This window comes from Strix uralensis, chromosome Z (genome assembly GCF_047716275.1).
Source record: "Strix uralensis isolate ZFMK-TIS-50842 chromosome Z, bStrUra1, whole genome shotgun sequence".
Taxonomy (NCBI): domain Eukaryota; kingdom Metazoa; phylum Chordata; class Aves; order Strigiformes; family Strigidae; genus Strix; species Strix uralensis.
The window spans coordinates 57330848-57346663 of NC_134012.1; the positions used below are offsets into that span (position 1 = coordinate 57330848).

Sequence of the window (15816 nt, forward strand, 5' to 3'; positions counted from 1 at the left end):
TTATCACCTAGACCCAAATCTTCACTTACATGGATTAATTTAGAAAGTACAGCAGACAATATATACAGTATTTCACAGGGGAGACTGTTGGGCATCATGTGCTCAAGACTCTACCCAAATCCCTATTTAGCTGGCAACAGGAGAACTGGAAAAGTGGAAATAGAAAACCGAGGATTTCTACCCATCTCTCATTCCATCATATTTGCAAAGACTTATGTCTCTTAAAGTATAGACCTTGGTTTTACACCCAGTCATTCTCTGGCCCTGTTTTAGCCTTGTAGAACAGCTGACAGCTGTGTAAAACCACAGCTGTATACAGTCAATTTGTAAGATCAGAAGGAACCATCAATCATCTGTGTGTGACACAATAACACAGTATTTGCACTGAATTTGTAGCTTTCACTTAAGCTAGGGTATTTCTATTTGCAAGAAGTCCAAATGTCTTAAAACACTTAGAAGTGTCAAATAATCCATCAACTGCTCAATTATAGTAAGAAATAAAAGATGCCAACTCCCTTTTGTCACACAATGGAATAATAAAAAATATTTTAAACGGGAGTTTTCTCACCATCCACATTATGGCTTAATTTTTACATCTACCCTCCTGCTCTTCCATAGCTACTTCCACTCAAAACGTGTGCCATCACAGACCTTACCAATAATCTAGGTAAGATGCACAAGCAAATCTGAATTCTGTGTTACAGTGTACCCAAACTGCCTTTCCCCCCCTGCCCCAAACAATAGAATTAGGCATAATCTACCTTCATTTGTATTAAATGTAATCACTCAAAATCTCATTTTCATGATCCCTACTGACTTCAAATTGCAGATGATAGCAATAATGTTTTTCCTTTATTCTGAATAAAAATGTTTAAATTACTAGCAAGGGAATTTCCTTTTTTGCATATAAATCCAGACTTACATGCACCTTTCTCTAGAACACTTAAAAAATAAGGTACCAGCTATCAGTCCTGTCATTAGAACTCATCTTTTCAACCACAAAATAGAGTGCTACAAATACTGGAAAACAAAGCACCTTAGTTATCTCAGCAACAGTGCCTTTTTTTTTTTTTTTTTTTTCATTTAAATGCTTCTAACTATGTCAAAGCCTAAAGTGAACATAAGAGTGCAAAATATGCATGTATATACAAACACCTGTTTGTGTGTGTGTTGGGAATTAATCAGTCTAGGTCCCCTAATAGTCTCTAAGCAGTGGCTAAAGAATGCATTGATTATGAAAAAGAAAGCCTTTGGAATTAACAATCTCTGCTGTACTTATGAGTCATGATGAAATAAAACCTTCCTGCAAACCTCTTGTAAGTAACAGAGAAATCATGTAATTACACTGTGTTGGAACTAGATTTTGTTTTGTGCACTTTGTGCACAATTGCAATTAGTGCACAAAATGCATAGTGCATAAAATGAAACACGGAAGAGAACAGAGTGCTCTACTAGTGAATGGCATGTCTCTGAGCTTCTTTTTTCCACATCTTATTTATCTGAAACATGACCACCACCAAAATGAAACTGCATGGCTTTTTAGAGCATTTGTTCTGATATGCTGAATCATTGCTGAAGTGTCTTAAGAGCCACTTCCTTTTTAAACGAAATCATATTTCTAATACAGCAGACACCTAACTTACAGTAGCAGCCAAGAAAACAATTCCACTCTGACAAGGTGCAATCAGGAGGAAATTTTATATAACACTGCAAGTAATAAATAAATTATGCATAGCAAGACTAATCCAGAATAAGTATACTGTGAAACAAAATACATTAGAATAGTTGAAGAAAGAATTAATTACAGAGTTAGGATATAAACAGTAATTCATCTCAGGCAGAAGCAAAGAACAAAACTGAAGGAGAGAGAATCGTGGGCTGAGTTTGTTAAAGAGAAACATTTACAGGTGGGAAAATGCATCTGATCTCAGAGGATGACAATTTGATTACTTGCAGAGAACCAGCACAAGCTTTATGCATGTTAAATCCCACCAAAAAGTACAGCACTGGAGATACTGTTTGTATGTATGGCTTGAGGTCTGGACAGAATTGCGTTTTGAGTGAACAAGCTCCCTCTACATCCTCCTGATACCCTAATTGCAATTCCACAGCCACTCAAGCAAAGGATGCTTTCACGAACAGCAAAATTATATAATTTCCTGAAATCCTGAAGTGGCAAAAATTCATAAATACACAAGCCTGTAACTATGTGGAAATTTCCTAAGATAGGTAATTTGCAAAAATATGTTAGGGAGGCATTAGCCAGTCTTAAAGTAAGTAAACCACATCTGGTAAACTGAAAGTTGACAGCAGAAAACCTATGTATTAAATACATACTTCATATTCATCTTGGCATCACAAGTTAATTGACACCTACATTAATTACTGATGTGAACTCTTAAGCTCTTCTGCACCACACCTAATTCCCCTGCACTTTCAATATGGAACCAAACACAACACATAACCAGTTAGCTTATCATTCTGACTAAAAACTCAAGCTTAACTACGTAACATTCTCTATAGACACATTTACAGATACAATCTGTTATTCTGCATATAGGAAACTATGAAGCAGGAATCACATTTCTACACGTAATTTGAAATGAAGATAAAAGTGTGGGCATCTCTTCTGGTTAAATGTAAAAGTGCAAAGGAGATGGCCATGGAACCAGAGAGTGAATATATTTTGGTAATTTGGTGTTAAGAAGGTCCTCAAAGTTTTAAGTACGTAGAGGAAGTCATGCTTCATATTAACTGACACTTCACTTCTGATTCGCAGCTTCATCCAAATCACACATCTCATCAAGAACAAAGCTGTCAGACAGGTGGATGTGACTTTGCAAGGCATTACAGTAGATGTATGAAGTTATGTTTATGTGAAAGTCTACACGCAATTGTTAGCAACACTCTTACGGCTGTTCATACTGTTTAATGAAAGTATTGTCTTCATTAAGGAAGGGAGATGTTCTCTCTCTCTTCAAGCCTCTTCCAGAAAACAACTAGTTGCAATAAATCTTTTTACTGGAAAGATTTACTGCACTGAATTTAATATTGCAAATTTAAAAACTGTCGCCTAGAAAATTACATATGGTAGAAAAATCTGTTCTTTGGGTATTTTTGATGAAGAAATATTTCTTTTCCACAAGCACAACTATAGACTGATTTAATACTTCTGAAGTTAGTTGTCAGAATTCCCAGGATAAAGGACTTACCCAAAATAATGTTTTTAAATGCAAACCACCAGGGACCAATAGGCAGAAGTTCAGAGTAAAAGACTCCAACTTTAACTTGCTTTTGCTGTCTCAAAAAAGGGTGAAGAACAGATCTGAAACTTGGCATATCAGCTTAAAACTGTCTGTAACGGCTTGATCCAACCCACTGACCACCCATAAAGGAAACCATCCCAACCTCTTTCTACCAGCCCTAGATGTTTTCTGCTGGCTCAGGTGGCACTTGTCCAACTCTGCACTGAGCAAATTCAGTATACTAAATGCAGCACTAACCCTACCCCCCCACACCAGTTCCACTGTGTAAGAGGTGAGCTAGTCCACTGAAAGGTGAGATGAGAGCCAGCATTCACAGCCAGGGGCATGTGAAGGGAGGAGAAAACTTCTTTCAACAGCACGTGCTGTTTCTTTGATTCTAGAAATAATATGGATCTTTAACCCTAAGGAGAAAGACGAAGCTAATACATTGTTCCATTCTTGGTCACCTCAGTTTCTGCTGGGGGGCGATGGGAGGGGTGGACAGTTAGGAAGTACTACAAAGCAACCATCAAGGAATTCAGCTGTCAGATTATCAAACAAAAGTTTTGCACTTTCACGGTCTACAGGTATACTTTCAAAATAAAACCTTAATAATTTGTGGACAAAATGTTCTCTCTCCTGTGCAGCTCATGCAGTTCACTGGGAAGACAGGAAGGTACATCCCTGGGACAATATGGCTGAGAGTCTCTGAAACTGTCCCTTGTCTTTCCCTCCCTCTTTACCCAAGACAGAGTGACTAACTTCCCAAAGCCATCAAAGATACTAGTCTATGTTGAAGAATACTGTTGCTTACTGAAGTTTACAGTATAAACTATACTTGTATTCTGCAGCCAAATCCTGCCTGAAACAATATTCCAATCTCACCAGGAAATCCTGCAAAGGCTTTCAATTTTTAAGCTGCCATCTCTGACAGAGTTTTGAGAAGTATGTGTTAAGCTTTCAGGGGAAAATACTCTGATAGAGAACTGCACATGAAAAACAGAAATAGATAGCTGCCCTTTAAAGTTTGCAATGTTTAGTCAGAAGAGCTTTCACAGAAATTGAGCAATAACCTTAACTGTGACAAACTGCAAGAAACTAAAAAGAATGTACATTTTTTACAAGTGAACTAATTACAGTTTGTGGGGAGGTCACATTTCTGCTTTTCACATCAAGAGGACAAAGCTGTAATCAGCCTGAAATAAGCTTTATGAGTGTATTTTCACTATAAACTGATTTTTAAGTACAAGTTTGATACATTCTGGATACGATAAGCTAATTCAAGGACAACCAAAGGTCTGAGCACAAGTCACAAAGTTCTACCAAAATCTGTAGAAAGAAAGGCAGTGTATCCCAGAACAGTAAAATGAGTCTTGGTTTCCTTGGCTCCTCGATTTTCTTTGTTTTGCCTTCACATAAATAATGTCCTCTTACCTGCTGTGGCAACTTCATAAAAATAAAACCAAGGAACATGAGTAAATCTTTAGCAGCATAAATTAAATCTGACTATCATCAATCTAGACATAATTAACAAAATCCAAGACAAAATATACTTACTACAGCCATTTTTCATCTTTCTGATTTTACATTTCTGGGATCTGTTTTTATAATCAAGCTTAGAATATAACTGTACCCTCATCACTAACATAAATCAAACATCATGGATGTCCTTAAATATTCTAAAAGGCTCTTAGTGGATACTAAGTATTTTAGATAAAGAATCAGAGAAATGTAGATCTAGAAGGGATTTCAAAAGATTACCTAAGCCCATCTCTGCACACAGGCAATATGAAAGTCCATTATATATATAGTCCATCCCTATGAGATGTTTCATAAACCTCTTAAAACTTCTATAATGGAAATCTAACAACTCCCATGGGAAGCACATTTTAGTGTATCATTACCCTTATAGTTGGAAAGTTTCTCTCATCTGTCTTTGCTACAAATATAGGTTACTTATGAGGACGTTAAGAGAAACTTCCCAATTATAATGACCATCCAACACTATCTAGAGAAGCCACTACTATTTTCAAAGACATTCTGGTGTTTGATATGCATACTGTTATTTATTGTTCCACCTCTTCTTCTTCTGATTCCCTCAATTATAAAACTGAAATCAGAATTTCTTTACTGAGATTGAGTTTACCTTTAAATTCTTAAATTGACAGGACGTACATGTAAAGCCAGTGTTAAACAACCATCTGGTATTAAACGGTATATCTTAATAGTTAAAAGCACAGCACAAAAAAAGTATCACTTTATTTCTAAGAAAAGTGGTCTTGCATTTTAAAATCAAGGATGGAGTTCTTATTCTACTCCAGTAGGAAGTCCTGACTTTGAACACATCACATAATCTCTTTCTATTTCATCTTTAAAAGGACACTAATATTCATATTAAAAGTTTTGTGAAGATACTATATGTAAAATATTTCAAATGCTAACACAAGCAGTGCTGCTCATTAACAGATTCACCAGGTGATATACAAACACGGCATGTCTCTAAAGCAGACATGACAGGAAGCAAAGAACGAAAGAGCAAATAAGATACCACTTCTGTCAAACAGGTATTTTTGGTACTGGCTTTTAACTTTCTCTTAACTGACTTCTGTCTGCTGATAGTATCTAAATTCTGTTTATAAACAGTGCATGTCTTATGGTGAAATCAAGATAAAAATTGATTAATTTCAATATCAGATCAAGTACAAAAGCCACAGATGTGATATACTCTGCAACTGTGTTAAAGCTACCATAAAGGCAAATTTATTTCACGGCTTCCTGAAATCAGGGCATTTTGAATCCTGAGTATCAATTGCTTAGAATGAAAACTTTGCAGTAGTCCACTTGAGATACAACAAAACTGACATACCATTTCATGGTTTGTTCAGTCATGTACAGATTGGTTAATGTTCTGTTCTCTCGTGTTTCTACTTTAAACCAATTCTCATCTAAATTCAGACCATATTTATATTTTTAAAGTACAAAACTGTCTTTTCAGCATTGTTCTAGCACAAACCATATTTGCATCAAAAAGGCTCGAGGCAGCAAATGTCCTGGTTTGTGTATAAAATTGTTTTTCTACTATGATAACAGATTTCTTGCTGCCATGGGATTCTTGCAATATTTTCCCCTTCATAATTTTTAAAAAATAAATCTAAAAAATGCATGAAGATTTCAAACAGAATTAAAATTTCATTTTATAGTCACTATTTCACATTTTACATTATTTCCCCCAATTAAAAAAATCTTTTGTTTTACAAATACTATTTTTATAGATACAGTATTGTTTCAGGCTTGCAGTTAGGAAAACAATTATGCTGCTTGGCTACTGGAAAGACCCTGCCTTTAGCCTTGTTATGCACCTGAGATGTGTGAAACTATCTCAATTACAAACATATTACAGAAGACCTAGGGCCTGATCCTGCAACTGTTATAAGCATCCTACAACAGCCATTTGTCAGTGATAAGGAAGAACAAATATTGGAGGTGCAAGATTCTGCTGGATCAGGCCTTAAGTGTAAGTGCATTATACAACACATTATGTGGTGACATCTCAAAATATAATACCGTATTTTTATGTAATGCAGAAGTAACACACATGATTTACATATAGTAATAATTTATTCTGAAATGTTCATTTTAGTCTCTGTTGAGACATCACCCATGTCTCATTAATAAAAGAGCAGCCATCTCACCTCAAATACCAGAATATACAACAAGTTACAGCATAGCAAAAAAATTCTACCTACTTTAAGATAAAATCTAATTCAGATAAAATAATTTTGTTCAAGGTTTTACAGTGACACAGTTTTTCTTTTTTTTTTTCAGAGCACAAAGAAAGTGTAAGTTATTACACCATAACTATCTATGCACATTATGTGACCACAGAAATGTTAATCACTACTCCAGAAAATGAACCATCAGTTCCATTCATGCAGAAAAGCAGGCTGGGAAAACTTGTTCAGCAGAAACCATATTACTGTGAATTTCACAGCCACATGATTAATTATTGGGTTAGATGGATTCACAAATACTGAGTATACTTTTTTTGCATAAATAATACCAATTCTTCCCTGATGTAGTTTAGTCAGTCTGTAATCTAGACATGATTGATAAAGCAATATGACTGTATCATCTCTATCTGCAATGTTCCATGATTTCGATGACAAGCAATATTTAAAGGATTATGGGATGAGATGCTAATTAAATACATGTTAAACATACTGTACAAATATACTTGCATTAGCAATTTTATTCCAAACTGTCAATCAGGTATTCCTCCAAAATATTACCAGTGAAGACAAAGTATACTATCAAATATGGCTTCCAGAACAAGGACCCTCTAACAAGAATCAAACCTATTTACAACAAATAAAAACAACAAAAAGTCAATCCCCAATCTTTTAGTTTCATTTGAAACAAAATTTCTAAATAGCTGCTGTATATAATACATCAGTTTTATTTATTTTTTGTTGCACTTAAACAGAAGTTACCAGGTAAGAGCCAGAGTGACGTTTAGGACTCTGAGTTCCACCGGAGTCTGGATTTTCAGACTTGGATTCACGCTTCTTTGTGCTGTTATTTACTGGTGTTGGTATTTGTGATGGCCGAGCAGAACTATTGTCCACACTACTCTTCCGGCGGCTTGGATTGTAGTTAAATGGAGTCACTCTTGCTGCAACAGCACCAATGGGGGAGCTATGCTTGCTTGAGCTACTGGAACTGAATGGTGTACGCTCATTTACAGTACTTTCGCTATTTTCTGGTGCAGGAACAGCATTATTCTGCAGAGGCTTTGTTTCAATGCCTTTCTTGTCTGGACTGTCTATCTGAAAGAAAGAGTTCAGACGATTTTCTAAACTAATGGTACGAACAGGAACACCTCCATTCCCTGGGGTTTGTTTTTCTTGAATCTCTTTAGAATCTTTACCATTAACACCCCCTTTCTCCGAAACACTGTCAATAACTGGAGGAGTATTTCCAGTTGGGGACCTTCCAGATCGAGGATTGTTAATTGGACAGTCCTCTATCCTCACCCACACGTCCTCTGTCTTAGAGACAGCTGGTGCCATCTGATAGATGAGAGTTTTGGAATCAGAGCCATTTGTGGCACCTGAGGAAGAATGCTGAGGATCATTCATTATTTGAGGAATTTCATTTTCTTTTATTTTTCTCCAAGTACCTTTTGCTGGTGCTTGGCTTTCTTTACTTTGCTTGTGTCCAGAAAGAGAACTTCCATGTTGCTTTTCATCTTCACTTTTTGCCTTTTCACTGGATTCTGAAGAAGCTGACAGAATTGAGGAGGAACTTCCAGTTCTTCGCCAAGTGCTTACACGAGGAAGTGATGAGGAATGCTTACTATGCTCACGCTTCCATGTTCCTGATCTATTGATCAGCAATCTAGATGGACTCTCAGAATGAGAACGAGCTATATCATGACGTTTTGCTGGTCTCCCATCATATTCTACAGAAGGGCTCAGATTAGGGGGTAATTTTCGCCAACCACTAGTCTGGGCAGTTGAATGAGTCGATAAAGACATATCAGGAAGAGATGGACTTAAAACTGGGGTCTGTAGTTGGGACCTTGTGGGAGAATCTGGCCTGGAAGGAGAGAGAGATTCAAATGAAGCTGACTCTTCTAATTTCCGTCTTAGAGTTGGGCTTGGAGCTTCTTTAATAAAAGTTGACTGACGAACGAGAACAGGTCTCTCAGATCTGTCAGATTCACTTCCGCTAGATTTTGTGGATGACATTCTGGATAGTTCAGTCTTTTTGTTTGATCCACCGCTGCTGATAGCTTGGTTTAACCCTTTTGAAGCAGACTCACTTCGTGGAATGCTACTGGTAGTCTTAGGTAAGGCAGCTTGCTTTGTAAGATTTTGCTGGCTCATCTGCCTGCCTGGTGATGTATATGACATTCTACCTGAACTTGAAGATTTAGTTGAGGCTGTGCTAGGAGATGATGTCCTTGGCAACTGAGACAGTTTGTTGGGGGGACTTATACCAGTTCTTCCTGGGGAAATTGAGCTTCGTCCAGGAGACTGCAGAGGCCTACTCAGTGGCTGCTGTTGAGGTCTAGAAGGAGTGGAGTCTCTAGATCCTGATCTAGAAGGTCCTTTACTTGATCCACTCTGGTTCAACCCTGATGGTTGCCTAGTTACAGGAGCTGGCTCAGGTTTCCCTGATGACTTCAGTCCTCTTGGAGAACTAGTCAAACTTTGGCCTTCACTGGGACTCTTGGAGTTTGTGTTTTTGAGTGGGGGACCTTTTTTGGAAACAGGACTAGTACTTGAAGAACTATTTCGAACTCCTGGAATATGGATCATTGTCCTACCACGTGAAATTGAAGGCACACTCGTCTGTTGTGGTTGCTTCAACTGGCTTGAAACTTCGGAATTGGAGCGAGCTTTTCCTGTAATTATACTTTTATACACTTTCTTCCCCCCTTTGATTCCCCTACTTTCAGATTCTACTTTTTTAGACTCCAGTGTACTCTTCTCCCCTGGCTTGAGAATTCTTGGACCTTTATTACTAGTAAAAGGTTTTTCTTCTTGGTCTGGGGTAAGATGAAATGGTGACCCTAGAGAAATACCAGATTTTAATGAAAGGATAGAATCAGAGTCAGATGAAGCTTGTCTAGACAGCGATGCAGCAGCTGCAGCTTGATGCAAGCTACTAACTATAGAATTGGCACCTTCTTGTATAGCTTTCCAATCAAAGTTCTCCGAATCAGGTGAGAAACCATGTTCTGAATCCGGCCTCTGTATCTCTCTCAAATCCAGTGTTAAATCTTCTGCCAATATACCACCTGTATTTCTGGAATTATTTTTTTCATTTTCACTCTTTATTCTTGAAGGTTTTTTCTTTTTAGGCATGGCAGAACTAATGCATTCCTGCAAAAGGTCATCTTCTGAGTCAATACTAAGAGAACTCAGAGAGCTGTTTCTAGAGAAACATACAGGAGTATCTTCAACATGAAATGATTTAGGTGCATAACCAGAAGTCTGTGGTCTGTTTGATTCCATCTGTGAATCAGAAGCCTCAGTGTGTTTTTCAGTTTCCTCTTCTTTGTTATTATTGTTTTCTTGATCAATATCACTGAGTGAGCTAAGAGATGAATTGCAAGAAAAGCAAACAGGTGTGTTTTCGATAGCAAAATTCTGCATTTTCTCATCTGTAGCTGCTCCTCTGTCTGGAATATCTTTAGTTGACTGAGGGAAAGCTTTAGGATGGCTTCTGCCTGCTGGGTGTTTTTGACAAACTTGTGTCCTGTTACTTGGTTGCTGATTTGAAGATTGTTCTGGATCAGTGCAGTCTTTAGTTTCTATTTCTTTTGGTTCTTTTCCTTTTCTTAATTCTGCCTTCTCCCTTGAAAGGTCAACATCATCATCATCAAAATCTAAAGAACTTAGAGAATCATTCCGTGAAAAACAATAAGGAGTTCCCTCAATAGGTGTGTAATGATGAGGGGAATCAAATGCAAAGCTTCCTCTTACACGCTCCTCATTGTTTGGCAATTTGTCATTAAAATCTCTTAAATTATTTTTAAGATTCTGTTTCTTTGCATCTCTGTTCTCTGGATAGCTTCTTTCATTATTAATACTGCTTTTAGGCTCTGTGGTTTTTCTTATACGTGCTCTGTATTCATTATTTTGGGGAACAGGCTTTACTGGTGATGTCGGCTTCTTTTTCTCACCTTCTGGTTGGTTTTTATTACTTAGAGATGAAGATGCTTGTTGAATTTGATCCATTATCTTCTTCACTCTGAAAGGTTTGTGACTTTTTCCTTTTGGCATAGCTGAATTAATGCACTCAGCCAGAATGTCACCTTCTTCTGTTTTGTCATCATCCAGGCCTGGAGGAGTCACAGTTGAGCTTTTTGCTCTCTGAGAGTCATCGGTACTTCTACCTTCTGTAGGAATGGTGTCTCGTTTTTCAAATTCCCCCGACTCTGCTCCTGTACCCACACTGTCTACATTGGCCAACTCACTTGGGGGCGATTCTATTGTAAGATCACTCAGAGATGTAGCTGTTGAAAAATTTATTGGTGTACCCTCCACACAATATACCCGTGGCATATCATCTCCTGGTGTAAAACTCACATGCTTTTGCGATTGCAATCTGCTTTGTGAAGGCAAAAGTTTGTAAACTGGCAGCTGGCTGGGCTTTCTGGCTACAGGAGGAGGTATTTTTGGAGCAGATGCTTGAGAAGGCTTTTTGGCTTTACGTGAAGACTTTGTTGGCATTGCAGAAATAATACATGCTTCCAGTATTTCAATATCATCATCATCATCAGAATCATCCAGAATATCTTTTTCTACTTCAGTAGGCTTCTCTGCTTTCTTCTCTTGGTTATCCTTTGTATCATCTGACTGTTCAGGTTCTGCTTCACTTCCATGTTCATTTTCATGAACCGGAGGCATTATTCTTAACTCTACATCTTTCTGTATAAATGGCTCATCGAGACTCAGAGCACTCAGACTAGAAGAGCAAGAAAACCCATCTGGTGTGCTTTCTGTGGCAAAATGTAATAGTGTATCAACATCTGGCAGTACCTGAACTCTTTGAACAGCTGCATTTACAGCTGCCTGTCTAGGACCAGGCTCTCTCTTTTCTGCACTAGGTACTTTACCTTTAGCTACATCTCTTTTTACTTGAACTCCTTGAGCAGGGGGTGGTGTTTTACTTCTGCTTGGAGGCATTGTTTGTCCAGGACTGTCTGGAAGGTCACTGGGACTTATAATACCACTTACCATTCCACTGCAAGGCTCACTTTGAACTGAACTAGCAATTGAACGGCTTTCAAAACTATCCAGGGAACTTACAGAAGTACATCTGCTGAACATGAGTGGTGTTTCCTGCACATAATGTTCTGGTGGGCTTTTAGGAGTCTGTGCACCACTCTTTGAGGGAGATTTGGCACCTGAAGAAAATTCAACAGCTTTATGTCTAGAGGAATCAGAAGGAGACAAACTAGAAGTCTGAAGTCTACTAGATTTTGTTCTGATGTGTTGTGATGTTGATGTCATTTCACTTACTGCACCTTCTGTAGATAAAGCCGCACTGTTTTCCTTTAGTTCTGCTATCTGTAGTGTGTTATTAGCATCTGTCACACGTGTGGATTGATCACGTCCTATTTCATCTTCAGCTGATGACAAAGAAGACAAAGAGCTACACCTTGAAAAACATATTGGGGTATCTTCCACACAGTAAGTTTGTATAGTTTCCTGATTAATAGATGGAGTTTTACAGGAGGCAGTCTTTTGTGCATGACCACCTCTGCTCTGTGCAGAATTTGGGTGAAGCTGATTCTGTCTCTTTGAACCAGCTGAGGGGGCTGGTGTGCTCCCACTGCTTGAGGAGATATGGTCAGTTTTAGTGCTTTGCACTGAAGAAGTCTTTGGAAAAGTAAAAGGTGGCTTCTGAGAAGAAGAAGAAGGAACTTCTGCTGAGTATTTTAAACTATAATCAATAGGCTGATCGACATGATGTTCCTCTTCACTGTACTTTATGCTATAATTAGTTGGTCTGTCTTCCTCTTCATGTTGTTCCTCCTCAGAATAACGTTCACTATAGTTGGTTGGCTTATCATCATCATAATCATCAACATGGCACAAGGACTGATTTACTTTCTGATTCATTCCAAGAGTTGAGCCTACTCTGTTCTGATCTGAACCATTGGATCCTCTTGGTCTAAAGGAAGAAACACACTCCTGCTGTCCAAAAGGCAACTGATATTTGATGTGTTTATCATCTCCACTTTCAGTGTACACGGGGTAGGTTGCATTTTGGCTCCTTGACTGCCTTTGTTCATTTTGTTTCATTTCATCATCTATTATATGCTTAGGCCTTGCCCATCTTTCATTCTGAGAGGGACTTTGCCTTCCAGAATTTAACTGTTCATCTGAGTATTTAAGACTGTAATTAATAGGAGTGTCTAGCTCTCCATCATTGTCATCCATATGATTTGCACTATGAATCTTATGGGCCAAGTCAGCTGGATATTGACCATAACTACAAAATTTACTTTCATCATCTTCAGAGTAAGATTCAACGGAAGGTTTCATTTGGCCTCTTTTACCATAGCCATCACTGCTGTTGACGCTATTTAAACTATCATTTGAAGCTCTCTTGTATTCCATTTTTGTATAAGGCACAGGACATGTCCTGTTTGAATTCTCAGATTTAGGAAAGTATGTGTTTGAGTGAGTATGGGCAGTGGCTGATCTCCTTGGGGCATTTCTGTCTTCTGCCAAACAGTGCATTTCAGAAGTGGAACCAGAACTTCTGTCTTCTTGTGGAATATGCATGCTTGTTACTTCTTCCATAACTTTGGCGATCTGAGCTGCAGCAGTAGAAATCTGCATGCCTATTCTCTTAGAGGAGTTCCCAGTATTCTCTGCAGCTGGATGATAGGCATTTAAACCTACTGCTCGATCCCTATCAATACTTCTGTCTTTCTCAGATCGAGAATTTTCTATGTTTCCTCTACTGGAAGAGGAGGAGCCAGGCAATACGGTAGTATTTAAATATGGCGAAAGTACAGTCATATTACCAGCATTAAAACTCTCTGATCTGCATATACCATCATCATGCCGACTGGAGTCCAAGACATACTCACTGTATACATTCTGCTTATGTCTCTGCTTATTACGGTGAGACGCTTTCGGGCTTAAATTATCAATGTTGTCAAAAGTCTCTGATAAATGCTGAGCATCTAATTCTGCTTCCAGTGCCTTTTGTTTTCTGACATGAAGAGATGGTAAGCTTGATCCTGGAGACATAATGTTGGCATCCTTATATTTTGCTGGCCTGTTTGCCATGAGGTTTCTTAGAGCTGCAGCACTACCCATGGCTATCATTTTGTGTTTTGAGTGAATAAGGTTTTTCAGCATGCTGACTGCTCCCATGTCCCACAGTGCCTCCTGATCCTTCGCATTTCGTGCAGAAAGATTCCACAGGGTCCCACATGCATTACTGACTATTGTCAAACTGTGTGACTTCAAGTGTTGTAACAAGGTTTGCAAGCAGCTGTTCTCTCGCAAGATTTGCCTGGTGTTGAGTAATTGAAAACAAACATCACTAAGTGGCATTTCAAAAGGATGAGAGACAAAGAAAAACAAAAACCTATTACGCTAGAGGCAATTTTTGCCTTTAGAAAGGATAATCATGAATTCTCCAGTGCAAATTTATCTTATATTCCTCTAGCTTTCACCTGAATGCTAATAAAATTCTATTACAAATAGGAAGAGTTAGCTTTTAGTACAGTTCATCATTAACAAGCAGCAGGCATTAATCTATTTGTATATTCCTGTTATATGTAAATGAAATGCTTTCCTTATCAAAGGCATTAAAAATTGACTGTACTTAATTACTATACCTAATACATGCATTCATATTAAGACTCAGTCATAGAAACTGTCTACTAAATATACATGTGGAACTGCTCAAGATTTTCAGAAGAAGTATACCCACCTATGGTCCTCATTAGTAGCAATTAAGCTAGAAACGTTTCTTAATATTCCTCCTCCACTTTCTATGATGGCTAAAGTGTTTGTTTGGCTCCGGTATGTGAGTGTGCCAACTAGAAATGCAAGAGCACCATCAACAGCACATATATCAGCTTTGTTCTCAGTACAGTGTGCTGACAAATTCCATAAGGCACTCAGAACACTTTTTAGGGTGGATTCCTAGGAAAATAACAAAATGAAAGAATTTGAGAAGTTTTCAACTATTGATCATAAGCTCTCAGAAATACCTAAGTTAGCTTCAAGGAGTTAAGTATGTTCCAATTTCTGCTTTCTGGGCTGATAAGCTAGATGCAGGCAGCAGTGCACACGTAAATTCATTTGTTTGTTTCCATCCTTCCTTTAGCTATGGATTTGGTATTGCTTGCCCCAATGTCTTCAGAAATATGTGCCACAATACTTGTTAGCTGCCATAATGGCTTGAAGACTAGCTGGCAGTCAGCTCTGGGATGGAACATAATCCCATCTGGATACCAAAAATACATCTAGAAAATTACGTAAGTGGTAGTTAATCTATTGACTAAGTCAAGAGGTTTTATTAAATTGCAAAATTATGAAAAAGGCTATTTCAACAGCACAGCTCATGTAACTGAAGAGCAAAAGCTGTCAACCCTCATAAATAAAATTACAGAAATACTAGTAGTTTTGAGATGTCATTGCTGCATTGTGGTCTGCTGCTATGTTAACTCAAAGCAACTCTTCTTCAAAACCACCCCAAGTATTTGACCAACTGCTTTTACCAAAAAGGACAACAATATTGGTGTTTTGTGCAAAATAAATGCAATCTCTCCAAAATTTATCTCAATCATTTATACAGGATACCTTCTTAACTTCTAAAGCACATTCCATCAATGCTTTCACACTTCCAACTTCTCTTAGAGTCTTTTTACTGTTTACATCTGCTCGCCAGGACAGGTTCCTCAATACACTTGCAATAACCTGCAAAATGTAAAAGAAAAATAATGTACCCCAATATAACTACTTCTTTAGCAGGTTAACAGACTTTTCTCCTGGATTTTGGGAATGCTATAGATTAATTAACAGTG

At 37.9% G+C, this 15816-nt stretch overlaps 1 protein-coding gene across 5 annotated transcripts in view; it reads right to left on the reverse strand.

The window, feature by feature from the left end:
• Positions 1-6844: 6844 nt before the first annotated feature.
• The window catches only part of APC (APC regulator of WNT signaling pathway), a 99896-nt gene continuing 90924 nt past the window's right edge, over positions 6845-15816 (reverse strand). For all 5 annotated transcript variants that reach the window (XM_074856750.1, XM_074856747.1, XM_074856749.1 and 2 more), the window contains exons 14-16: positions 15593-15709; positions 14718-14932; positions 6845-14294 (exon numbers count right to left, since the gene is read on the reverse strand). In XM_074856750.1, the coding sequence (XP_074712851.1) occupies positions 7721-14294; positions 14718-14932; positions 15593-15709 (6906 nt within the window). In that variant the 3' untranslated portion in view covers positions 6845-7720. The remainder of the gene's footprint in view (positions 14295-14717; positions 14933-15592; positions 15710-15816) is intronic.